The sequence below is a fragment of the Mchenga conophoros genome, linkage group LG3 (assembly GCF_057382185.1).
Source record: "Mchenga conophoros isolate Kocher_MC1m ecotype Shallow Benthic linkage group LG3, M_conophoros_male_GT1.1, whole genome shotgun sequence".
NCBI classification, from domain to species: Eukaryota; Metazoa; Chordata; class Actinopteri; order Cichliformes; family Cichlidae; genus Mchenga; species Mchenga conophoros.
This window is the reverse complement of record NC_140528.1, coordinates 56,898,090-56,924,824: the sequence shown is the minus strand read 5'-3', so window position 1 is coordinate 56,924,824 and position 26,735 is coordinate 56,898,090. Positions and strand designations below refer to the sequence as shown.

General features: G+C 42.0%; 1 protein-coding gene and 6 non-coding genes across 7 annotated transcripts in view; all 7 read right to left on the bottom strand.

Annotated features, from left to right (window-relative positions):
* The window catches only part of nhsl2 (NHS-like 2), a 225,123-nt gene extending 198,388 nt beyond the window's left edge, over positions 1 to 26,735 (bottom strand). The window contains exon 1 of the mRNA XM_085264007.1: positions 26,064 to 26,735. Within this exon, the coding sequence (XP_085120133.1) occupies positions 26,064 to 26,364 (301 nt within the window). The 5' untranslated portion in view covers positions 26,365 to 26,735. The remainder of the gene's footprint in view (positions 1 to 26,063) is intronic.
* On the bottom strand, positions 932 to 1,003 carry trnae-uuc (transfer RNA glutamic acid (anticodon UUC)). The gene has a single exon. It is a non-coding gene; the product is annotated as a tRNA-Glu (tRNA).
* On the bottom strand, positions 1,374 to 1,455 carry trnal-aag (transfer RNA leucine (anticodon AAG)). Its single transcript has one exon. It is a non-coding gene; the product is annotated as a tRNA-Leu (tRNA).
* On the bottom strand, positions 2,496 to 2,567 carry trnae-uuc (transfer RNA glutamic acid (anticodon UUC)). The gene has a single exon. It is a non-coding gene; the product is annotated as a tRNA-Glu (tRNA).
* Positions 2,938 to 3,019, bottom strand: trnal-aag (transfer RNA leucine (anticodon AAG)). Its single transcript has one exon. It is a non-coding gene; the product is annotated as a tRNA-Leu (tRNA).
* Positions 4,061 to 4,132, bottom strand: trnae-uuc (transfer RNA glutamic acid (anticodon UUC)). Its single transcript has one exon. It is a non-coding gene; the product is annotated as a tRNA-Glu (tRNA).
* On the bottom strand, positions 4,503 to 4,584 carry trnal-aag (transfer RNA leucine (anticodon AAG)). Its single transcript has one exon. It is a non-coding gene; the product is annotated as a tRNA-Leu (tRNA).

The window sequence follows — 26,735 nt, the reverse complement described above, 5'->3', positions numbered from 1 at the left end:
AATGGTCTCCTACTTCACTGAGTGTTTTTGGACAGGATGGCATCTGCCTGCCCTGGGTAAGATCCTATTGCAGCAATGAGATTTCAACCCACACGTGTGAAGAGCCCAAAGCCTTAACCCAGGTCCTTAGACCTCACAACCTAACACCTTACAATGCGGTGGACTTGAAGCACACTTGAGTGGCATGTAGTTACAGCAGGGAAACAGCAAAGCTTGCAAAGGTGTAACACAAACTGGAACGAGTTTCTTCAACTTCATAAACAGTACCTTTGCATAATACCCAAAACTGATTAACAATGGTGATCAGTTTGTTTGCACTGATTAACAATGGGCTGTTGGCTCACTTTCATCATCATTCACATGCAAATTGCCACAACCATTGATCAATGGACAGGATTACCATTCACAGAGAGTTGGGGAATGGCTGCAATCACAGCACTGAAAGATGGTGAAACATGTACCCTTAGTCCTGCTCCCTCCGTTCAAAGATGGCCATTTGCTTTTCACATAAATGGCCTCCTTGACTCCCCGCTCACACTATCCTACCTCCCCGCCCAGAATGTGTACATCCTCATCAGTAGAAGAGCGGCCACTGAACTGTAGGTCTAAACAGACTGCTGAGAACTGGCCTGACCAGCTAGCTGTTTTGTGTCGTGACATGCGCTTAGCCAGGTTTTGGCTGGTTTTCCTGTTTCCTTCATGGCAATCCTAAGGGGAAGAGGGAAAAGTCTGTATTCTGCTCCTGCTTGGAGAGTATTGACTGGAGGTTGCAAATGGGTATGCAGTGCTGCACTAAGAAGCTCCTTGTGATTGCTTTGTTCACTAGCACATTGTCAAAAGGCAACAGGTACCTGCCAATAACCATCCCCATTTATCCCAGTAGAGGAATAGCACACGGTACACCTTGGCTTAGGGAAACATTAAAGACATGTTCCCATACCGGGAGTTGAACCCGGGCCACCTGGGTGAAAACCAGGAATCCTAACCGCTAGACCATATGGGAGTGAGGTGCTTGCACACCACTGTAGTGAAATCAAGGACACTTTTGTAACTCTGCAGTCATGGTGAGTGCAACACAGCACCACCTTAACCACTCCCCCACTGGCTGCAGGTTCTGGTTAAAAGCAGTAACTAGTCAGGGATGACACCATGAGTGAAAACCAACAAATTAACTTGAAAACTGGTGGGAAAATTCTGCAAGTTGTTAAGACTTCAAAGCCCTCCATCAAAAGATTTACTCTTGAGGTGATTCCTGCAAGTTGGACTTGGCATACGTGTGGCAACAGAATTTCATCTCCATGCCATGTAGGACTTTCCATTTATTGGCAAGACATGAAACCCAACACCAAGGGAACTTTGCAGCTACATCTGCGTGGCAGCAGTGGGATTCGAACCCACGCCCCCGAAGAGACTGGAGCCTTAATCCAGCACCTTAGACCGCTCGGTCATGCTACCACTACAACTAGCAGCCTCCTAGCCAAGTACTAGACGGTAAAACTTGAAAAGGTGCAGCACAAACTAGAAGCCCAGAACATTCAGCAATGCTCTTAATGTTGTAGGAAAGAAATGGTCTCCTACTTCACTGAGTGTTTTTGGACAGGATGGCATCTGCCTGCCCTGGGTAAGATCCTATTGCAGCAATGAGATTTCAACCCACACGTGTGAAGAGCCCAAAGCCTTAACCCAGGTCCTTAGACCTCACAACCTAACACCTTACAATGCGGTGGACTTGAAGCACACTTGAGTGGCATGTAGTTACAGCAGGGAAACAGCAAAGCTTGCAAAGGTGTAACACAAACTGGAACGAGTTTCTTCAACTTCATAAACAGTACCTTTGCATAATACCCAAAACTGATTAACAATGGTGATCAGTTTGTTTGCACTGATTAACAATGGGCTGTTGGCTCACTTTCATCATCATTCACATGCAAATTGCCACAACCATTGATCAATGGACAGGATTACCATTCACAGAGAGTTGGGGAATGGCTGCAATCACAGCACTGAAAGATGGTGAAACATGTACCCTTAGTCCTGCTCCCTCCGTTCAAAGATGGCCATTTGCTTTTCACATAAATGGCCTCCTTGACTCCCCGCTCACACTATCCTACCTCCCGCCCAGAATGTGTACATCCTCATCAGTAGAAGAGCGGCCACTGAACTGTAGGTCTAAACAGACTGCTGAGAACTGGCCTGACCAGCTAGCTGTTTTGTGTCGTGACATGCGCTTAGCCAGGTTTTGGCTGGTTTTCCTGTTTCCTTCATGGCAATCCTAAGGGGAAGAGGGAAAAGTCTGTATTCTGCTCCTGCTTGGAGAGTATTGACTGGAGGTTGCAAATGGGTATGCAGTGCTGCACTAAGAAGCTCCTTGTGATTGCTTTGTTCACTAGCACATTGTCAAAAGGCAACAGGTACCTGCCAATAACCATCCCCATTTATCCCAGTAGAGGAATAGCACACGGTACACCTTGGCTTAGGGAAACATTAAAGACATGTTCCCATACCGGGAGTTGAACCCGGGCCACCTGGGTGAAAACCAGGAATCCTAACCGCTAGACCATATGGGAGTGAGGTGCTTGCACACCACTGTAGTGAAATCAAGGACACTTTTGTAACTCTGCAGTCATGGTGAGTGCAACACAGCACCACCTTAACCACTCCCCCACTGGTTGCAGGTTCTGGTTAAAAGCAGTAACTAGTCAGGGATGACACCATGAGTGAAAACCAACAAATTAACTTGAAAACTGGTGGGAAAATTCTGCAAGTTGTTAAGACTTCAAAGCCCTCCATCAAAAGAGTTACTCTTGAGGTGATTCCTGCAAGTTGGACTTGGCATACGTGTGGCAACAGAATTTCATCTCCATGCCATGTAGGACTTTCCATTTATTGGCAAGACATGAAACCCAACACCAAGGGAACTTTGCAGCTACATCTGCGTGGCAGCAGTGGGATTCGAACCCACGCCCCCGAAGAGACTGGAGCCTTAATCCAGCACCTTAGACCGCTCGGTCATGCTACCACTACAACTAGCAGCCTCCTAGCCAAGTACTAGACGGTAAAACTTGAAAAGGTGCAGCACAAACTAGAAGCCCAGAACATTCAGCAATGCTCTTAATGTTGTAGGAAAGAAATGGTCTCCTACTTCACTGAGTGTTTTTGGACAGGATGGCATCTGCCTGCCCTGGGTAAGATCCTATTGCAGCAATGAGATTTCAACCCACACGTGTGAAGAGCCCAAAGCCTTAACCCAGGTCCTTAGACCTCACAACCTAACACCTTACAATGCGGTGGACTTGAAGCACACTTGAGTGGCATGTAGTTACAGCAGGGAAACAGCAAAGCTTGCAAAGGTGTAACACAAACTGGAACGAGTTTCTTCAACTTCATAAACAGTACCTTTGCATAATACCCAAAACTGATTAACAATGGTGATCAGTTTGTTTGCACTGATTAACAATGGGCTGTTGGCTCACTTTCATCATCATTCACATGCAAATTGCCACAACCATTGATCAATGGACAGGATTACCATTCACAGAGAGTTGGGGAATGGCTGCAATCACAGCACTGAAAGATGGTGAAACATGTACCCTTAGTCCTGCTCCCTCCGTTCAAAGATGGCCATTTGCTTTTCACATAAATGGCCTCCTTGACTCCCCGCTCACACTATCCTACCTCCCCGCCCAGAATGTGTACATCCTCATCAGTAGAAGAGCGGCCACTGAACTGTAGGTCTAAACAGACTGCTGAGAACTGGCCTGACCAGCTAGCTGTTTTGTGTCGTGACATGCGCTTAGCCAGGTTTTGGCTGGTTTTCCTGTTTCCTTCATGGCAATCCTAAGGGGAAGAGGGAAAAGTCTGTATTCTGCTCCTGCTTGGAGAGTATTGACTGGAGGTTGCAAATGGGTATGCAGTGCTGCACTAAGAAGCTCCTTGTGATTGCTTTGTTCACTAGCACATTGTCAAAAGTCAACAGGTACCTGCCAATAACCATCCCCATTTATCCCAGTAGAGGAATAGCACACGGTACACCTTGGCTTAGGGAAACATTAACGACACGTTCCCATACCGGGAGTTGAACCCGGGCCACCTGGGTGAAAACCAGGAATCCTAGCCGCTAGACCATATGGGAGTGAGGTGCTTGCACACCACTGTAGTGAAATCAAGGACACTTTTGTAACTCTGCAGTCATGGTGAGTGCAACACAGCACCACCTTAACCACTCCCCCACTGGCTGCAGGTTCTGGTTAAAAGCAGTAACTAGTCAGGGATGACACCATGAGTGAAAACCAACAAATTAACTTGAAAACTGGTGGGAAAATTCTGCAAGTTGTTAAGACTTCAAAGCCCTCCATCAAAAGATTTACTCTTGAGGTGATTCCTGCAAGTTGGACTTGGCATACGTGTGGCAACAGAATTTCATCTCCATGCCATGTAGGACTTTCCATTTATTGGCAAGACATGAAACCCAACACCAAGGGAACTTTGCAGCTACATCTGCTTGGCAGCAGTAGGATTCGAACCCACGCCCCCGAAGAGACTGGAGCCTTAATCCAGCACCTTAGACCGCTCGGTCATGCTACCACTACAACTAGCAGCCTCCTAGCCAAGTACTAGATGGTAAAACTTGAAAAGGTGCAGCACAAACTAGAAGCCCAGAACATTCAGCAATGCTCTTAATGTTGTAGGAAAGAAATGGCCTAGAAATACTTCACTTAGTGTTTTTGAGTGACAACCAACAAATTTACTTGAAAACTGGTGGAAAATCCTGCAAGTTGTTAAGAATTCAAAGCCCACCATCAGAAGATTTACCCTTGATGAGATTCCTGCAAGAATCTTTGAGCAGGATGGCATCTGCCTGCCCATATACGTCCATTTTCCCAAAAAACTACACAGGCTGCCTTCTGTGGTCAATGTAAATGTCACAGTAACCTTTTGTTGGTCTACAGCTAACCAAGCTTTGGTTTCTTTACAGTGCGTGAAAATTAAACATTAAAAAAGCAAAAGCAAAAATAGAAGGCTACATCTATGACAGGTCTCAAACTTCCAGTTAATATTCATTCCAGATTGACCAGTACTGAATGAGGTAACTACTGCCTGCATGTAGGCGGAGAAGAACATCTACTGGTAATATAGACTGATGACCCCTATGTAACAGACTGATTGAAAAACAGCGTTAATGCCACCCATATGCAACACCAAACTGAAAACAAAGCAAAAGCAGGCTCGGTATGACTCATGAATGACACCAAACACAAATGTGGAGACCATAAAGAATGAGGTGCTAACAGAGGAAATAGCAGGTCTGTGTGATGTTTACACACACACACACACACACACACACACACACACACACACACACACACACACAGAGCATCATGGTTGCCAGGCAGTGGGCTGGTAGCAGGAGGCAGGAGGCATGGGCACACACACACACACACACACACACACACACACACACACACACACACACACACTTGTTAGGGTGTCCGGGTCCATGTGTTCAGATTCGGAACTGTGTGTTCTGCTGCTTTATCCCGTCTAAAGCTCAGCATCCTCTCCACAACACCCTGCCAATAAAAACGCCCCTGACAGCGCCGAAAGCAGCCAGGTTTCATCTCCTCTCTCCTCCTCGACTCTTTAATCAGACAACCAAAAACTAAACTACCAAAGTTTTTAACTAAGTTTGAGGACCTTTGAGAACTGACTTCTGCTTTCAAATAAATAAAGCTCCCTGTCACTCATTGTTCGAGCAAATTCCTGATCATGATTGATATCCAATCCAATCCAATTTTATTTATAAAGTACTTTTAAAATACCCAGCACAGGACTAAAGTGCTGTACAGAAAATAAGTTAAAAGAACAATAGAATAACAGAAAACAGCAAAAAATAAATAAATAAAACACATAATGCATAAAATTAAAACAGCCCTATATTAAAAGAAAAACAAGATAAAACAGCATTGAATCAGCTAAAAACAACTAAAATTAAAGCTGCAAGCAGCGTTATGAGGGCCCTCGCACCCCCAGCGCGTCGAGCCACGCCCAACACCTAAAACAAGCACCTCCGATCTCATGTCACATTGATGGAATTCATGCATTTAACCACCAGCTAACATTTCATCTCATTCAATCATGATTATAGTCCTCCCACTAGGTGGCGCTCAAACCATTACTGACAAATGGTATTACAAACATTTCCGAGCTCGAGTCTCATCACGCCTGCGAACTTTGGGAGAGATTGGACATTGTGTTTTTGAGTGACAGCAGATTACTGCTTTTTGGCGAGTGATTGAAACTCCACGTGCCGCTATGACCACCCCGTTTCCCTGAATGTAAAAAGCTTCGCAATTTAACATCACAAAGGTCTTTAGATTCCACACACTGGAGATCGCGTCAGTTAGATGAAATCCCTTGGAGGAGTTCGTCAAAGTACGGTGCCTGAAAAGAGGGGAAAATGTCGCCAAAATTACACATTAATTTTAAAATGGCTGACTTCCTGTTGGATTTGGGATATTGGTCCAAGACACTTTTTTGTACATCTTGATATCTCCTATAAGTTTACCAGGTTTCAGACTCATAAATGAAACACATAGCAGGGGCTGATGTTTTGAAATTTTGTAGGGGGCGCTGTGGAGCCATTTTGCGCTATTCAATGAAAATGATCACATAACAAGATAGCCCTCGTCACATTGGAGGTGTGGGCCAAATTTCAAGACCTTTTAAACTTTCCAAGCCCCTCTAAAGCCACTTCATCTTTCATGGTGAACCGCCTTCCCACCAGGGTGCGCCATTCAGTTTAAAGTCACAATTTTCTCACTGAAGCAGCATGAGGGACAGACGGTGATATTCACCGCTTTTGAGGTGGACATGTGAAAATCAGTACAGCAAAATGAAAGACATGACATTTCCTCTTGCCACTAGGTGGCGCTCTTCGTATACCTGACAATGGGCACATCAATCTGTTCAGGGCGGGTCTGACATCATGCCTGTAAAGTCTGGTACTGATCAGACTGGATTTCATTGAGTTATACTAATTTGTTTCTTCATGGAGAGACATGAAAGTTCGCCATGCTGCTGGGGTCACACCCTTTCGCGAAATTTCACAGTTTTCACTGTAACCCAAGACCAACTCCTTAAGGCTTTCCTGGAGAAATTTGAGGCTTCAGATGTCACCCATCACAATACTGTATCCCAAAGTGTAAAACATGGCATTTCCTGTTCCCACTAGGTGGCGCTGGCCCTTATGTCAAATATGGCAGTTGAAATATGTTCAGGGGTGGAGCCTTATCATATGTGTGCTCTTTGGTCCAGATCGGACAATGTATGACAGAATGAGAGGCAATAACATTTTCATGGCGAGTCATCGAAATTCGCCATGGCGCCACGCGTCACCGTATTGTGAAAACTCAAAAGCTCCGCAATTTAACATGGCCCAGGTGTGTAGTTGGCACTGACCAAATATGAAGGTTATACAACCAAATCCCAAGGAGGAGTTCGAAAAAGTTCGAGGCATGGAAATGGCAAAATTAGAGCCAAAATGTCACATTCACTTCTAAATTGCGGACTTCCTGTTGGGTTTGCGTCAATGGGCCCACAGACTTTTTTGTTCGTCTTGGCATGGTACAGATGTGTGCCAAATTTCATACATGTAGCTCAAACGATGTGGTCGTAGGGCTGCATTTAACAAGGCATAGGTGGCACTCTAGAGCCATTTCCCAGTGCTCATATGTAAAACCATTAAAATACAAAATTTTTCACCAGACCTGGCATGTGTGCAAAATTTCACGAGTTTTTGAGCATGTTTAGGCCCTCAAAAAGGCCCTTGTTTTGCCTGAATAATAATAAGAAGAAGAAACAGAGCAGATACAATACTCTCGGTGCTCGGGCCCTAATAAAAATAAAAAATAAAACCAACATCTCACGTGGTGTCAAAGGCCAGGGTAAAGAGGTGGGCTTTCAAGAGTGACTTAAAAACAGGTAAAGAAGTGGCTTGTCTAATCTCTAAAGGAGCTCGTTCCACGTTCCACAGATATAGCATATCAAATAATCCTCCACGACCAAGAAGTGTTAAAAGTAATCACCATTTGTTGTGTCTACTGGGATTTTTTTTTTCAGTTCAATTCAATTTTAATTATATAGCAAAAAAAGAAAAGACCCTACAATATAGTACAAAGAAAACAGAGAATGACATTTCAAGTTTGTTTTTTTTCAAGTGACTCTTCAAAGATTGTACTTTTTTAATCCGTCTGTAAGAACTGAGGCCTAAAGGCTGCCTATGAGCTAAAAACAAGATTGACAAAATAACAAATGACAAATTGCAAAGTAAAATTCTCCACCCGGATGTCTACGTGCATGCCAGTCCTCAACTGTTCAAACAAATCTGTTCATGGAGTTGAACAGATTTGCTTGTGTTAGATTACAACATTTAAGTGCAATATCATTAAGCTACTTAAAAGAACGTCTCATCTACATTACAGAAAATTGCCTTTTTCAGGTTTACCATCACTGTGTAGCACCAGACAGTGGACACGACAATAAAACTCGCCTTACCGCCTCACCTGAATCTGTCATGTCAACAGTCATGACTGTGTCATTTTTCCTGAGAAACTAACTAATAATATGGTAGAGACAAGCACGCTGAAGAGTCAACTGGAAAACAAACAGTGTTTCCCATGGCTCAGGTAGAGTAAAATTAGGATGGCAGCTTTCTTTCAACAAGGAAAAATTACTGGTTGCCCAGTGGCTACATTGGATTTTTTTGTTTTGTTTTGTTTTTTTTCTGTTGGAGACATATTGCTAATAGTTATGGCTACCAACAACATCTGATCACCCAAATGTTGAGCATACAACACCCTGGTGAGAGGCCACCTTTCTCTGGTGGTTATATTCTTATGTATATACAAGGTTGCCAAACACCTACATCATTTTGCAGTTAAATTGCTGTCATGCAGCAACCATGTCACCGTTTGTGGAGGATTTTCTGTTTCAAATCTGAGGTTCTGGCTAGACTTTGCGACTGTAGCATTAGTGAAACATCAAAGGACCCTCTGTTAAACTTTGTGATAAGGTGATGAAGGCAAGCCATAAGCTAACGGGGCTCTATTCAAATCAGAAAAACCAAAGAAGAAGAATCAAAACAATAGAGGCAAAAAAGTGCAAGCGTCATGCTAGAACCACAAAATACTGATAATACTATCCAAAAATCAAGCACATATCTTTTGGTGTGTCACAATGTGTTTAAATCGCGGGGTCTAAAGAGAATCTTTCAGTCATCCTGAAGTTCTCCCTTCATGAAGGATATAATGTTCACTTTTTGGTCTCTTATGGGACTTGTTGAATCATACTACCTCATCTGTTTCTATCTGTCCATTACATTTATATCCGATGAAGAGAGGCCAAATATAGGAACCATTCTTCTCAGAAAAAAATCAGTTTGACTTCTCTTCCTTTCCTGTATATGGTTTGGATATCTCCCTCCTCAACAGTGAAGTAATTTCTTCTGATTTTTTTCTTTCTCTCTCTTTCTCTCTCCCATTCTCAAATACACACACACACACACACACACACGCACACACACACACACACACACACACACACACACACACACACACATCTGGAAGTGATTGTATCCACCATTACAGCATGCCTTGGCTGACTTTACACGTGTTGGTGTTGACAGCCAGCCCTTTGTCCATGATAGAGAGACAAGCTCTGGAGAGACACGCACTGATAAAAAAAACACCTCGTACTGCAAACACATGAAGCCTCTGTCAGCTATCCTATACGCAGGACTGCATTAGAAAAAATACTCCGAACATGCAGAAACACTGATGGATTGAGGTTTGGGGTTTTTTCTCGTTTTTTTATAGACGTGCCTGTGCATGTTTCAGGGAATTCAATGATTTAATGCATGGAGTCATGTCTGAATCGCTTCCACAACAAACCACAGGATCAATGTAAGTATTATAAAAGCTCAACTATCTAAACCAATTCCTTCCATGTTATCAAATAATTTGTCCTTTAAAGTAAAGCGTCTACTTAAGGGAGAACCTTCAAAGAAATATATACAATGACAGAAGGTCTTACAAAGGTATAAACCTGCAGGAAAACTCCAGTTCTTCTCAGTTGAAAGACATCTCTGATGAGTTTCACATGACTGTCTGCCAGTCCAGCCCATGGTTTTATTGTTTTGCTCACCCTAACTAGCTTAACAAAGCTACTCCTAAGACTACTGCACAAAATGCTAAATGGGTAAAGAGTTACTTAATTGTAGATGTTATAAAAGACACATTCTGAAGAATCCTGAGCACAAATCTGTGAGAATCTTGACATGACAAATAAGATGCATATATAGTCATTTCACAGGGCCCCCTGACTGCTTCAATAGGAATTAAGATGGTAACTCACACCCAGAACCTGAAATGCACTTGACTTATTATTCGTCATTAAGTGCAACCAACTCTGTAAAAGCAGAAGTATTGGCATTTTTAGGCCTGGAGCATTCAGGTGTGTGTTAACACAATGCCACAATCTTCCCAGAAGTGGACATCAGAGCAAAACATCTCCCCAAAATCAGACCTGCAAGAGAAACTGTAAAAAATCCAAGAGCTACATCTCAGACACAACAGGTTTCAGTTAGCATCTTAAATGTTAAAGTTCATGACCACAAAATTAAAAACACACTGAACAAGTGAGGTGTGTTTGGAAGGGTTGCCAGAAGAAAGTCTGTTCTCTCTAAAAAAAATAACATCTCAGCACAGCTTAAGTTTACAAAGCTGCATTCGAACTTCTGGAATAATGTGCTTTGAAAAGAGGAGACCAAAGCGGACCAAAGTATTGTAGAGTCAAATGTGAGGCCATCTGCCTGACAGCTTAATCGGCCATGCAACAGAACAATGACCCCAAGCAGAGCAGCAAATCTACAAATGAATGGCTGCAAAATCGAAGTGTCAATGTGCTGCAGTGGCCCAGTCAAAGTCCAGAATGTCTGCAAACCTCAAAGAACTGCAGCAATGTTTTAAAAAAGAAGAGTTGGCCAAAATTCCTCTACAACGATGTGAGAGACTGATAAAGTCAACAGGAAACCATTACTTCAAGCTTTTGCTGATAAAGATGCCTCTACGAGCTAATGACTCATGGACTGCACTTAGTCTTACACGATTATATCTACTCTAGCCGAAAGAAGCAAATCATTATTTTTTATAAGATTGAAACTCTGTAAAATATCTATCCAATCAAGTTGTTGCAGTAATGAATCCACAGTGGCATAAATTGTGCCCCAAGATGACTAGTGAGTGCAATGTTGTGCCTGGAAGGACTTTAAGCAACCCAAGCAGAACTTTAAGTTTCTACTTCTGGTAGAGAGGTCTCAAAGAAAAACATTTAGGTATTAATCATTTAGTCCTGTAATTATTAGTTAGTAATGGAAGCAATGCTTACTAGGATTGGTTAATTAGATAAATACATTGGCTGTTTCCATCATTTGTGGGGGTAGTTTTTGAATCTTCTTTTCATTTGGTAATCACATGGTTTGCTTCCTTCAGAATTCAACCCTGTGCAAAATTAAATGCAATCTAGCAGACACTGACAATTGGATTGGGGCCATATTACGAACCTTGTGACAGTAATGATGTACTTCTTTATAAGAAAAGCTGAGGCTACATAGCAATCAACCAGCTTTTAGCAGTTGTTGTCTGGTTAATTGGTGCTGAAAACTGTCATTTCACAAACTATATCTAGCAACTAGATATAATAGAAACAGAATAATCCAAAATAGCATTTGAAGTCATCCATGAGTTTCTCCATGACTGCATTCAGTGAAAAGGAGTGTGTAGGAAATACCAAACCTGACCTGGCAAACCTCTGCAACTACCTTGTTAATCATCAGCTGCTGGAGTCACACTGGTCAGCTGAAACGTTTTAATATAAAACCAACCCTCATGCCTCATTCTGGATGCATCATCATGCAATGTTACAGTCACATCCCCTCGCCTGGACTTACATTTTACTAGCAGTGCATCATCCGTGGTGTATTCAGTTTAGCTTACTGTGCTTACATACCGCTGCCATCATGCAGCCTACATCTGCTCTTTGAACAATATGCCTCCACTGAGGCACACTCTGTAAACAAACACTGCCTGATAGGAATCTGCCGTATAGGAGACAGAGTAAACACCGTCCCGAGGCTTCGTCCTCAGGTCATACCGAGGAAACAGAGGAGAGAGGAGTAGAGGTGATTGGAAAGAAGAAATGTGGAAAATCTCACTGGACTCAGAGTGCTGTTCTGCACATGTACAGTATTTCATCACAGGGCCTCTTCCTGCATTATATCACTGCTGTTACCCAATTTCCTGCACTCCAGTGGCGTTTGTTATTTCTTACAGTGTGGGGAAATTTGGGGATCACTGGGACAATTCCTCTCTGGTTCTCTTTTTCTGCAGGAAAATTTACACTTTTACCGTTTAATTACAGGAGAATAAACTCCAAACCAAATCATGAAAGTTAGGAAAAGCTCTGATTAATAAAATACTATCTTAGGGAAACTGTACTTTGACTATTGGGTCAGAAGACAGATTACAAGCCCTAACCGTTGAGTGGTAAGATTAGAACAGCAGTATATGACTACCACTTCATTTACCAAACAGAGATGGAAAGCAGTAAAATGCTCATGTGAGAACTTTATCTAAGCTGATATCCACGTGGATAAAGTTGTTAGTGAAACTTGTCTGATGATGTCACTAACAACTCATGAGAGATTTGAATATATATACAGTTCTTAATCCAAATGTATTATTTTATCTTTTGTGATGACAAAGCTATTCCTCAGGATGCTGAACTACTCACTTTATGTACATTTTTACTTTGCATATATTATGTCATTGTTTTACAGCTATAACATATGCGCTGATATGATGCAGAATTCAGAAAGCAGAACTGCAGAATCTGTGTCCATCTTACAGATACAGTGTGTGCTTTTGGCACAAATAAAGCTCTTAAAACATTGTCAACGCAATAAAGAAATGATACATAAAATGAAATAACTTTGGTTTGCATTTTTAAAAAGTGCTAAAAACTTGTTTTCTTAGCCACTTGGGGGCAAAGGAAAAAATAGTGAACCCAGTTTTAAAACCAATAATTTTTTAAACAAGCAGCCACTGCGTAACATTTAGATGTTAATTTCTTTTCACGCTACACAAGGAAATATATGCTGTAACTCTGTAGCTGCCAGCCAGTCTCTAACTGTGCCATTAAATGCTGAGCAGATACCGCAAAGTGGGTTTTTAGGGCTTTAATTTTGAAAAGCAAAGCTACCTGATGGAGCAAAAACAATGCTAGTTCATGTTTAACATTGTCAGTTAGTTAATGCTTTGCTGCTATAAAAATACAGTTCAATTTTTTTTCTGGCACAACCCACCTAAGAAGCCAAAAAAGGATCAACATTTTCTTTTATCAGTTATTAACAATAAAAGAGTCAAAATGAATTTTACTTGTTTTCCTTTAACAGTCCTTCGTACACATTAGTTTCACTTCATATTTTCACCTGGTTGTCCACACCACACCTGCAGTTGCTCCATATCCCACCAGAGGGGAATACCCACTGGTAAAGGAGAACTTTCCTTGAGCATTCTCCACTAAAAGTGCTTCAAGTTCTGGCAAATACGAGGCTGAAAATACATGCAAAACATTTAGGCACTAATATCAGGGCCAATTTAAATGAGCTGCAGGGTGTTTACAACAAAATCAGACTCAAACATTACTCAGTTTTCTGAGTAAGTGACACATATTTGTTTTTACAAAATTAGATGTTTGACTGCAGGGCATAGTTTCAAAGACTTTTCTTCACAAAAACAGTGACAAATGAAATATCAAATGAAGAAAAATGACAGAAATGTCTGTGTTTTTCCTTGTCTTGATCCTCCCATCCTTCCTGGATTTCCCTCCTCCTTTCTTTCTTTTCCTCTCTCTTCACTTTGTGCCTTTTCCTCGACCCATTTAATCTTTTTTTCTACTTTGCCTGTGATTTTTATCCATTTCTCTCATGCCTGTTCAAGCTGTTCACCTCTGTGTGTGTCTGTGTGTCTACACATTGACAAATTGCTGCTGATATTAGAGAAAGACACACTACATGTAGTTCACAGCATGAGGTATCAGCACAAAAGACTACAGCACACACACACACATGCACACAGGATACACTGGCTGTTTGAAGCCTATACGAGCTCTAGCAGAGGGCGCAAAATGTAAAAGTTTTGTTCCTTTTGGCTATGCATTTGTTTGTTTTATTGGTAGAACATTAAGTCCCTTTATTTAACAATAAATGTGTGTGTTTGTTTTGCTGTTGTTGTGGGGACATTATCAGGAAATGTCGATATAAATCATTAAAGTTTACACTGGGGAAGGTTTAAGATGCATAATTATAAGACAATGTCCTCTGAAGTGTCTGATGTGTGTGTGTGTGTGCGGGCGTGTGTGTGTGTGTTCCTGTCGAGCTATCTTCGTGAGGACCGAAATCTGCATTCTACTATACTTGTGAGAACCAACAGTCACTTGTGAGGACACACTCACTGGTCCTCACAAATTTGAAGGCATTTTTGAGGCTCAAAATGTGGTTTTAGTGTCAGGGTTACAATTAGGTTATGGTTAGGTTTAGGGTAAGGGTTAGGGGTAGGGGTAGGCATTCATTTTTAATGGTTAGGGTTAGGGTAAGGGGCTAGGGAAAGCATTATGTCAATGAAGGTCCTCACTAAGATAGCTGAATGGGGTCGTGTGTGTGTGTGTGTGTGTGTGTGTGTGTGTGTGTGTGTGTGTGTGTGTGTGTGAAAGAGAGAGAGAGAGAGAGAAAGGGCCGGGCTCTCAGCCAAGACAGGAAGTTGTTAATAGGCTTTCTTCTCTGACTCCGTACCTGAAACCACAGCTCGCTTTCATAAACTGAGGTCACAACAGCACTTTCACTCTCTCTCTCCCACACACACACACACACACACACACACACACACACACACACACACACTGTGTGTAATTAACAGCCACTCTTCCCACAAAGTCTACTATCCGATTATTAAGTGATGACATGACGAATCCTACTTCCGGGTCTAAAGTAGTCTGCGTTTAATATGGCTTTTGTGTTGTTAACATGTTTAATGTTTTGTATTTTCTTCTATTTAATCTCAAAAAGCTCCTAAAACAGTCAGTGATCACTGTTGACCTCCCTCGGCTTTTATTACCGCTAATCATTTATTTAAGCTCAGTTTTTAAAACCTTAGGATGTAACTACAGCCCAGCCCATGCAGCAGTATATGAATGACTAACCTCGTATTGTGGATGGATTATCTCAGTTGTTCTCCTGGCTGAAGTTTGGTCCTTTTACAGCATCCTGCCATGCGATTACATTTGTTCCTGACCACCGAGAACACTCACATTAACTTTTATCGAGTGGAAAAAAAGTTAGCTTGTTTATATTATGCTAACATAGCTGTGTCGCTAGCGGTCACGTAGCACATCATTATATACCAGCTAGCCAAACTTCAGTAACCCTACAAACGTCACTGCTGTTTAGCTTTCTGTCTTCATTTATGTTGGAAGTGATAACAGAGCTGTACGTTTTAATTTGTTTCCAAAACCCCGCAGTCAGGACATGCTATATTGTATTTAGATGGAAGCTAGCGAGCTAACTTCCTGCTAACTTCTAACTCCGTTAAATGTCATAAATTCCGTTTTCATGGATGCCTGGATGTTGAACTCAGTTGTTACACCTGGTAGAGCAGAACGCTGATCATTTTATTAAAGATGAAAGACTTAAGACAGTGTTTTAACTCTCAGTAATGCCACAGTGATCATTTGATATATGGACCTGCAGCGGAGTTTAGGCCCAGACACGGCTAGTGACGTCAGACTGAACGATCGGATAGGGGCTTGTGCCCCACCTCCAAATAATCCTAACTTTATAAACCAATGGCTCTCTCTCACACATTAAAACTGAGCAGTCACATAAAGCCTTGCAAGAAAACACCCATACTCATGCTTTCAGAGTGAGTCAAAAACACAAAAATCATCTACTAGGATGACAGTAGTGTAACTGAGTAGGGCTGCACGATTAATCGTTAGAAAATCGCGATCTCGATTCATACTTATGTGCCATCTCATTTCCAAATGACAACGATTTAAAAAAAAAAAAAAAAAGACGACGATTGTACCGCATTTTTATCCGGGACGTAATCTGCATAAAAACAAGCGCTCACTCTTCCTGCTCAACAAATGACAAGGGCGGAGCCTTATACCACGTGATACAGAAGCTGTGCCGTGTGATGCTAAAATTAGCAGGGAAAAAACAACGGAGAGCACCTCAGGGATGACGAGAAAGTGACAGGAGAAAATCTGTCCCGGTCAACCACCCAAACATCAATAACGGGAACCTTATACAGCGCTTCCCTATACCCGTCGAACTCCCGCAGGCACAAAGAAATTACGGAGGCTATCACTTATCACCTGACCAAAGATATGGCTCCCATCAACCCTGTGCAAAACGAGGGATTTAGGAAAATGATCAACACCCTAGACAAACGCTACACAGTGCCGTCCCGCAACTATTTTTCTATTGTTGCACTACCTGCTCTATACACGCAGCGTCGAGCAATGGTGGAGACGGAATTTCAAGCAGTACAACATTTTGCGGCAACAACAAAACATGAGACATTTGTTATTTTTATGTTTATTTATTGTTTTTATGTTTAGTCTCAACTGTTACGAAGTTGATGTGCAGTTAATAAGTGCAATAAATATTTATACTGGAAAAGAAAATCGTGAGAGAATCGTGATCTCAATTCTAAGCCAAAAAAATCGTGATTCTCATTTTATGCAAAATCGTGCAGCCCTATAACTGAGGCTGTCTGCTGAAATACATACAAACTTAACTTCTTAACATTTGAAATGTTTCACATTTTTGGGATAAAAATTTTACCCAGAAAGATAAGTTTATGAAAGTATTTATGAAAATATGTGAGGACTTAGAAGGCTTCCCTGCAGAACACCAAGTTCAACAACACTAGCTGAACGATTCTTCCTTCAAGTATGAAACTCGTCAAACACAAAACAGAAACACAGTCTATTGATTAACACGTTGTGATCACAAAACACTCAAGTCTTTTTTAAATCTGCTATCAATTTTAGGAAAACTCATTCAGACATATATTCTTACTTTTTTTGGGGAACACTTTAAGTATTCTTATTTAACTTTTATAACATTTATAGGCTGTTGGTGCAAGAAAAATCAACACTGCAGTACCAAATAGTGGCAAAATTCAGGAAATGTGATGATACTTTAGGTATTTCTTTGGTCCGAGAGGTTGTAGGTGTTAGATATACTGGTAACAATAATCTGTGGCTGTAACAGATGCATGACAGCTTGTGAAATAAAAAGATATATACCAACAGTTGCGCATGAAACACGAACAGCACTAAAAATGCACATAGCCCTCGTGCCATTGGACATGGGTTTGTTAGGTTGCTGAGCGGGTCTGGAATGAGACCAAACTGTCTTCATATAAAGAAATTGGTTAGAGTGTTCAGGAACAACCCAAGAAGCACCATGGCTAAAGCCACACCAGCACCACTGTCCACGGTAAAGGAAGTTTGTCCATCACCATGAAAGAAGCCGGAAAATCGAAAGACCAAAGAATTTACCCTAAGACAGTTTACGTCTGTGTTTGGTTAATGTCTACATGTTTCTTCAACCTTAATTTAACCCGGAACTGAAAATCCTGAGATTAAGAATGACGTTTTTGCTTGGGTGTCCTGGGAAGAACAGTCAATTTCCAAGCAGAATAGTCTTACCCAGGTTTGAACCCAGGACCCGTCTGCAGTGAGGCAGCAATGTCAAACACTGATCCACCATGCTGTTTATACATGAAAACATCTCATTAAAAGTATATACATGTCGACATTTTGAAGTTATTGTTTGTGAATTCCAAAAAATTAAACTTTTAAATTATGCACTCCCAAAAAAAAACATGATCAGCTTTGGTTTAAAGTTTGTTTATGTTTGCAGCTCTGAAACTGCTAGTTTTCTGTGACATTATATAATACACCATTTTGATGAATAATTCCACCTAGTGTATGAGAATGTGCAAATGAGATTTGCCTCTGGAAATTTGGCAGATCCAAATACTGATTTCAACTAAAAACAAAAATAAGATTTTTTTTTTTTTAAATAAAAATTTGGAGTGGTGGCGGGAAGTTTTTCAGTCCTGCTACCGCTGCCCTCTGAATCACCAGCTGTAGGAAGAGAGATGGTGGGGGAGGATGAGGAGAAGTGAATGTTTTGGCTCAAGGAAAGAGTTCACGGACTGTAGATATGATTAAAAAAACTGTGGGATTACAAAACACCTCCATATCCAAAGCCGCGAAGTCTAAAATCAAACGTTGACCATAGCTAAAAACAGGTTTTAGGATTATTTTTGTCTCCTGTCACAGAGGAGAGTTGGAAGATGGAAAAAGAAGAGAAAAATGTGAGAAAGGAGGGGAAGGGGATGAGATGCAGGGATACTAAGTCATGAGGGCGACATCCACCCATGGGAACGAGATAGAAGGGGGGAGGGAAAGTCTTTTAAATCATTTCCTACCCATTGGCTCTTTGATTAAGATGATTTAGGTTCAAATAGAGGAGCAAAACAATTTCTGTGTTCTCTACATGCTGAATGATATGAACAAAATTAAAATGTCCCCTTTGTTCAGATAAGCCATCGTTTACTTGATGTTAGTATTTTCCCTGTATAATTGTCTGTACCTTAAATATAAAGCATCTTGAGGCATAGTTTCTGGTGTAATGTTGCTTTCGTTAAAGTATTTTCTAATAAATTTCTACACTTTTATGTGCTTTAGATAATAAAAACCTGCAAAAGTGGATGAATCTTTCACATATTGGTGCAGCAATTAGCAAGTACAAAAGAAAGCACCACAGTGATCTCCTGAGGCCACACCCCTATTCAGTGATGTCACAGCAGGTGCTTTGCCTTTAGCACCTCAGGGATAACACCTGCTGTGAGCTCAGGAACTAGGAATTGTCCACAAGCGGATTAAAATGTGCTTTTCATGCAAACGTCTAACACGACTGGGACTGTGAGGCAGAGCAGGGAACATTTTGTTACAAGAAACTCAAAAAAAAAAAATCAGTGCGAGGTCAAAGAAGGAATGTGGTTTCCCACATAGTATAAAGCTGGAAACAGGCACAAAAAGAAAACACCAAACTTTGGTTCCCATTCACATACTTGGGATACTCCTGCCCCACTTTGGGTCAACAGCAGCCAACAAAAAATGGCAGGAAATGAGCCCAGTATGAAAAAGGCTGAAGAGGAGGTGTTTCAGAGGGCAAACTCCTCAAGTTTAGGCCCTTCTGAGTGACAACTTCCAGTGGAAAGTGGACACACACACATGCACACACACATTCCTTCCACTATCACGCTTTCCAAAGCGACGACTGACATCTTCTTCCTCTCTGTATCAGTGCGACTCCTCCCCTCCTCTCCGGGCGCAGGAAGCCAGCTCTGATTCCCTCCAGTGTTTCACAGTGCAGAGATCTTGGAAGCGGCTCAGGAGATCCGACTCCTGTACAAAGTCTACACTGGGTGGAAAAAATCCCCTCATCCAGGCTGGAAACATGTGTTTTACTGTGTGTGCAACTCCACTTTTTTTGGCAGGTGGAGAGGGGGGATTGTCAGTGGTTGTTATTGGAGAAAAAGCACAGATCCAAGATTTTTTTCTTCAAATGAATAAGGGAAAATAATGTGAGTGTTTCTCATCCCTACAAATTGGAAAACCCTCAACTATCTTAACCTAACCAAACACTAACCACAGGTGGCGCTCATTGAGCAGTGTGCTCAAACATGGGGCTGTAGTAGGAGATAAGTCTTCCATAAAGACCTCCGATGGTGGGCTCTGTTTTAAGCCTTTCCAAAACCAAACTCATGAGAGCAAGTGCAAGAAATGGATTATACTTATAAGCTGCAAATTACCTAGCTTACTTCATACAGTCAAAGCTCCAAAGCCCAGGGCGTTTTATTAGAGCCTCCCGCAGTTTTTAAAAGTCCCACTCAGCATTGTGTGGTATTCATCCCAAGTTTACTTGATCATTGTGATCTAAAAACTGACTGTAGATTCAGAGTCAGAGTAAACAAACACACCACTTAGTCCTTCAAAAGTTAAAAAATACACAAAGGAATATATATTTAAAAAACTACATTCACAAATTAAATAATGCCAAATACTAATATTGCTATTAAACAATTAACCTCATCCCCAGGACCTGAGTTGGCGGTGTGGCCCATTTACTGAAGATTCTTTTTCTGCTGTTACTCAGTGAGCTATAGCTTAAGTGCAAGTGATCAGTAAATGTTATTTGTGAACAAGCAGTGTTACTGTTGTTATAGGGCTGTTTTAACCCAACGCCTGATCTTCCCCTTTCCTTAACCAAGTAATTTTTACTAGCTAAACCTAACCAGTGATAGGAAGTGAAAGTAAAAAGTCAGGTAGGCAGAGTGGGGGTGCAAATCATGAAGGTCCCAATGAACATGAACAAAGTCTCCTGGCTGGTAACGACTGACAGAGTAGAGATGCACCGACTGCAGTGTTCTTGGTTGATTCTGATTTTTTGACCTGCCAATTTCCCCCCCTAAGACCTGTAACTCCCACATATACAAACAAAAATAAACTTTTCATATTTTCAAAGCAGATATTAAACTTTGTCTCCCCCACCCCCAAACGATGAGTTGCAAGAATGAGTTGCTGTAAACCTACCATTACCTGACATATTTAAGCTTACAAAGCAAAAGCAGGTGCAGCTGAGTCACATAACAAAACAAATATCAGGTACCTACACTAATTTCCAGAATGTTTATAACTTCACGCTATACCAGGAGATCAACATTAACGCTTTTCTGTATCCCCATAATTGTCCCCCTAACTGCTTTGACCTTTTGCTTATACTGAGGCTCCTTCCTTTAGCTTTAGCTTGAGCCACTAACCCTTTGTTAGCTTCTTAAAAATGTCCATGTTCAGCTGAGTGGGGGTGATTTAGCTGGCATAGATTCGGTTTGTTGTTACAAACACTTTTGAAATTTGTGACTTCCTCATTCACAGTATGAATGTAACTACTACGTGTCCGGTTGATAACTTACGTGAGACTGACTGAAAATCAGCCGAGTCTATATCTAATCTTATAACATGACTTTACACTGTAGCTAATATTGGCACAGCTGCTCTGGAAATCTCCCAGTGTTTACTGCAACAGCTTTACTGCATTTATACTTAAAGTAGGGGAGTGTAACTGATGAGTTTAATCTTTATCTTATAACTTCAGTCGAAGCATGTATAATTAGGCCACTGCTGATTCCACTGATGTCATGAGAGATACTATTTTAGCATTAGTCACGAGCCTCTAACAGAAAGCTAAACAGAACATTTGCCAGAAAAATCAAAGGAAAGTATCAAAAATGACATAAAATGTCTGTTTCACCTTGTGTAGTTTTTTAAAGCAAAATAGTCACAAAGAATAAAATCAGCATCAACTAAGCAGTTACTACTGATGCAAGTCTAACGTTAGCAAGAGGCTAAAGTAGTTAATAAAACAGACAACTCAAAGGAAAATGAAACAGATGGAAAATAATTATGTTTCTATTTCTTTAAATATTCAAAAAAAGTAGCCAGAATCTAGCTTCTATACAGTAGAGCCGCCAACATTACAAACCCACTACAACTGCTGAGGGGTGGGGGCTTTGATTCTTTACAAAGTTATGAGTCTTATTAATAAAAGTAAAAGCGTCTCTTTGTGTTCATTGCAGAAACTTTTTTTTTAAAGGATTTAGCGCTTTAAGCATCACTCAGGCTCTGAGCCTGGTTCTGCAGGAGGTTTCTACCTGTTATAAGGGAGTTTTTTCTCCCCGCTGTCGCCAAGTGCTTGCTCATAGTTTGTTGGATTGTTGGAGTTACTCTTAGTAATGTAGGGTTCTTATCTTACAATACAAAGTGCTTTAAGGAGACTTAGTCCTCATTTTTCTGTTGGTGAAATTCAAATCAGTGTTTTCCATCCTTGCTGAGACAGTAGGAGGTAAGAGAGAGGGAGAAAGAGGCGGTGAAGTTCAGATGACGATGGAAGATGAAGGCCCAGGCGGGCTTGTATTGATTATTAAGCCGTGCGCTTCGGCCCACGTGTTAGCGATACAGTAAGAGCCCACACAGGATTTTAGAAAGGAGAGCGAAGAGTGAGGAGCATCAAACACCGATGAGCTCATGTATTAAAACACACGCACACACACTGGCCAACACATGCGTGAGTTTGTCTCTGTAAAGTAAACCAGAGGATGAACTGCATTTGTTTTATCTCCCATCCTCTCCTCCTTCCAGCTCTACATCTGGTCTGTTTTAAGAGGGACTTTCTCTTTCTGTCTTATCGTGCTGTACGTGTTCACAAACACACACACACACACACACACACACACACGGCCTGCTGACAGCCTCGTAAACTCATGTTCACAGTCAGCTTGCTTTATTCATCGGCTCGCGCTCGAGCTGCAGTGCAAACACAGTCAAAGCTGCCTTCGATAAGTTTGTGCAAAGTTTGCAGAGCGAAACAGGCTCGCGACCACAGTGCAAATTTCCCATCATGCATCTGGCCATCTCTGTACCATCAGATGAAAGCATCCACAAACGTGTTAGATATTACAGAACAGTTTTTTTTATTGCGTCATTGGACCGATTTCCAGCCTTTTGTTTTTCACAGAATGTGTTTGATTCCACTGCCACGTGTAAAATCAAAACCAAACCCTCTTTATGCTAACTCTGACCGACGTCCTCACGTGGTTGTCTCTTTTCAAGTGTCGCTCCCTAATCCGTCGTAACTGGTAGGCACAGGCAGCACAGTCTCACAGCAGAAGTAATAATGACTTTTAATCTGCTGATGTGTGCTCTAGGAAATTAATTTTCCCTTATTTGTTTCGTGTCTCTGAAGATAATTTTTCATCAGACCAGTCTCATGTGTGCACAGCCCAGCCCTTGTAAACAAAATGAATATTTTTTACTTTTAAATGGTGGGAAAACTCAGCTGCAAACTTTTGCAGCTTGTACCAGAGACCAGAGTTAAATCATATACATGCCAGATGCTTACACTTCTTTTCTGTTATTCTGCTTGAGCAGGAAAAACTGTATTGTTATTCAAATGACTCTAATTTGGTTTTACAGCTTTTCCTACTGATAAAGTCGTCTTTTTCATATGTTTAGATATCTCGGTGGTTAAATGTGCAGTTAAACTTCTCACACCCACAGAAAGACGAGTTTCAGTGGTCTGGTATGTATTTATGTATGTGGCCCACAGTGTAAAATGGGTTTGACGTCCCTGCCATACACAGGACAGAAGATGAATTACACTTCCAGGTCTGAAAAGAGAAGCCAACAAGGGAATCCCTTAAAGCTGCATTCTATTTTAACGACCACCAGGGGGCGAAAGCCGTGGCTGTAAAGGTCTTCCTGTCCAGTTCACTATGTTGCCCAAGGACACTTTGACACATGGAGTGGAAAAGCCAGAGATGACTATTGGTAGGCAACCTGCTCTATAACCTCAGCCACAAGTGCTACAGCACCAACATGCTTGGTATGTGTCGTATGTGGGGTTGGGGGAGCCAGGGATTGAGGCACAGACCTTCCAATTGGTAAACGACCCACTCTACCACATGAGCCACCCCAAAGAAACCAATGGGAAAACGGCCACTCAATTTGTGTTACACTGAATCGTCCACTTTGTACATTTTGTTATTTTAATGACAAATCCTTAATTACCAACAACAGAAAGAACATACTCCATAATACACGTTGGAGGTTATGAACTGATATGCATCTTTCTTTGGGTTTTTCTTATTTGGTCTTTTACCGATGCCATCCACATGTCTATCTTATAAGGGCCAGATACCAAGTGTCATGACATTTGGGCCACATCTGGCCCACCCAGGCATCTGCCATACCTCATGTCAAGCCTGGTTCGTTGATTCTTAAACCACATCTGGACCACAAGACATCTGCCAGAGTCATAACCAATCCACAACTGCCAGAATAGGTTCAAATGTGTCTGCTACACAGACCAAGCACGACACTCAAAGTTAGAAGAAAGGATGCTTCAAAACATGCCCAACGCCAGTGGATGATCATACTGACAGCACCCTTGGTAAGATGTCACTCAGTACATTTAATCAACTACTTTAGTAAAGTACCCTTAATATACATCTATTAAGGGTACAAGTGTGGATGGTACATGAGATCTTCAAGAAACTAAAGAAGTCCAGCTGTCTTCTTTCTAGGCACCCAGATACCTACACAGCGATACATTGAGTGTAACAATAAGTACTCTGAGAGCACAAACCTCTGCCAAGGCAGCTCACTCTGTGGGCCATATTTACTTTTAAGGGAACTCTATTGTATTTTGTATATATATTCATGAATGTACTTTAAGTTTGCAGCCTGCACTTTGCACGTGTAAAAAACAACTTTGTGTTATTTACCTTTAATATACCTGACATAATTATCAGTATGATAATTTATTATTACCTTTTTCTCTCTCTTAGCAATATTTTCCTTCAAGACATGACATATTTTAGAGGTCAACCTGAAAGAAGGGTACATGTGAAACCCAAAGGTGAGGTCAGAGGTCAAACGTGACATGATGTTTTACATCTTTATATGGTACTTTCTATAATTTGGACAACACACGCCACACTATCATACTGCAAGGCCTTGAAGTTGACCTTGAAGACCTTTTAATGTTAGATGACGTCACTCTACACCCCTGCAAAGATTTATCAGAATTCATTCAAAACTTTCTGAGCTACTGTGTTTGACACGATGACCATGTAAGCACGTGGTCAAAAGCACTGAATCCCCTTACTCATTCTTTACTTTTCCTTTAGCAAAGTCTTTAATCCTAACCCTCATTTCAGCACTTTGCAAAACACATATTAATACAAACTGATGTTTAAACTTCAAGCAGCACATCTGTATTTGTGCCCAGGGCTGCAGGTGAGCCTGAAACATGTGCCTGCAACAGATTTCCAGAACATCTTGGTTTCTCTGATAACTAAACACCAAATATCTAAATCTTCTGCTAATCTCTCACTTATAAAAATCCACAATCTAGAGTAACCTGTTAATGAGACTCCAGCTTTCACAGCTCACATCTTGGCTCACCTGATGACGCACATGATTAATAGTGGGTCAACAACCACCTCCTGAGGGGAAACCCCCACTAGGGTTTAGATACTTGAGCCTCTCCGCTTTTTGGTTTTAGAACTGAAGAAACATCTTCAACAAACTTATGTATGTCGCTTTTTCCAAGCTCTTAGGATCAGAGTAGAGTTTCCCCTCCCCGGGAAACAGTTACACGCCTCTGCTCACACATCGTTCACGCAAGCAGAGGAGCCGGCAGCTGAGGTCAAACTGTGTTTACAGATAAACAAGAGGGAAGACCACAGCGACAAAACTCTAAAACACTCATGACATCCACGCATTTTCACCCACTTCACATTCCACTCTCCACACCCACAACGTGCTGCTTTCAGGGGCATCTGGTAAACTTGCACACCCCTGAGCCAAAGTCGCATGCCGTCCCGAACAGCTATGAAGCCTCGGTCACTGCCGAGCGGACATGAACTCCACCTCCTCAACCGTCACGTGTCAGCAAATTAAATCAAACATGTAGTTTCATCTTCCCAAAGTGACCTGCGGTGTGTCCCGCAGTAACTGAAGGCAGAGCGCTCTGCTGACAGCTGACAATAACAAACCTCACACTCGCTCACGCGCACGTGCAGGGCTGGCCCTCTGTCACTGTGGAGACTGTCACAGTGAAACCCCAGAGTGTCAGAGCGCGCGCTGACTCCACAAAACTTTCACTCAAGTCACCACACACAAGACTAAAAACAAACCAACAAACAGCTGAGCCCTTCTGCAGGAGTGAGCGCAGGTGTGAGCTCCGTCAGCTCAACTTAAGCGTCTTCTTTTTTTCTTTTTTCTTTTTTTTTTATCTCTCTTACTTCTCGGTGGAGGTTTGCTGACCAGCTCTGCGACGTGCCTCTGCAGTCGGACCACTCTGCCCTCCAGCGCGCAGGACCGGTGGCAGATGGACACAAGGTCTCCCTCCAGCTCCTCCAGGATGCTCACCGAGTGCCGGGACAAATCCGAGAGCTGTCGGAGCACCGAGCACAGGGTGAAGCTGCACACGTCCGCCAAGTCCCCGAAAATCTCCCCTTGCTCCTGCTGGTGCTGCTGCTGCAGCCTCTTGCCGTCGGGCTTGCACACATCTTTCGGAAATATCGTGCGTTTACAAAAAGGCATGATTTCTCTCTCCCGCCTCCTCTGATTCCAAAAATATCAAACTCCTCAGACAGTCAAGTTATATCCCCGTTGATCTTCTCCCTCCGGGTGGCGCACAGCCACACGCCACGGATCCTCCGGGAGGTAAAAGTGCGCTGCTGGCTGAGCGGCTCGGAGCGAGTTGCGCGTCGTGCGCCCTCATTGTTTTTGACTGCAAGCGAATTTTTTTTTCTATTTTTTTCAGTGGAGAGGAGAGAGTCGGCTGCTGCGAGGACTGTAGTCAAGATCGGAAGAGTGTGACAGACGAGATTTCCTGTTAAAGCTTCAAAATTAAAGCCCGAATTTACTGCGTTTCTTATCGGGGACTCGCACATATAAAACCCCTGAACCGA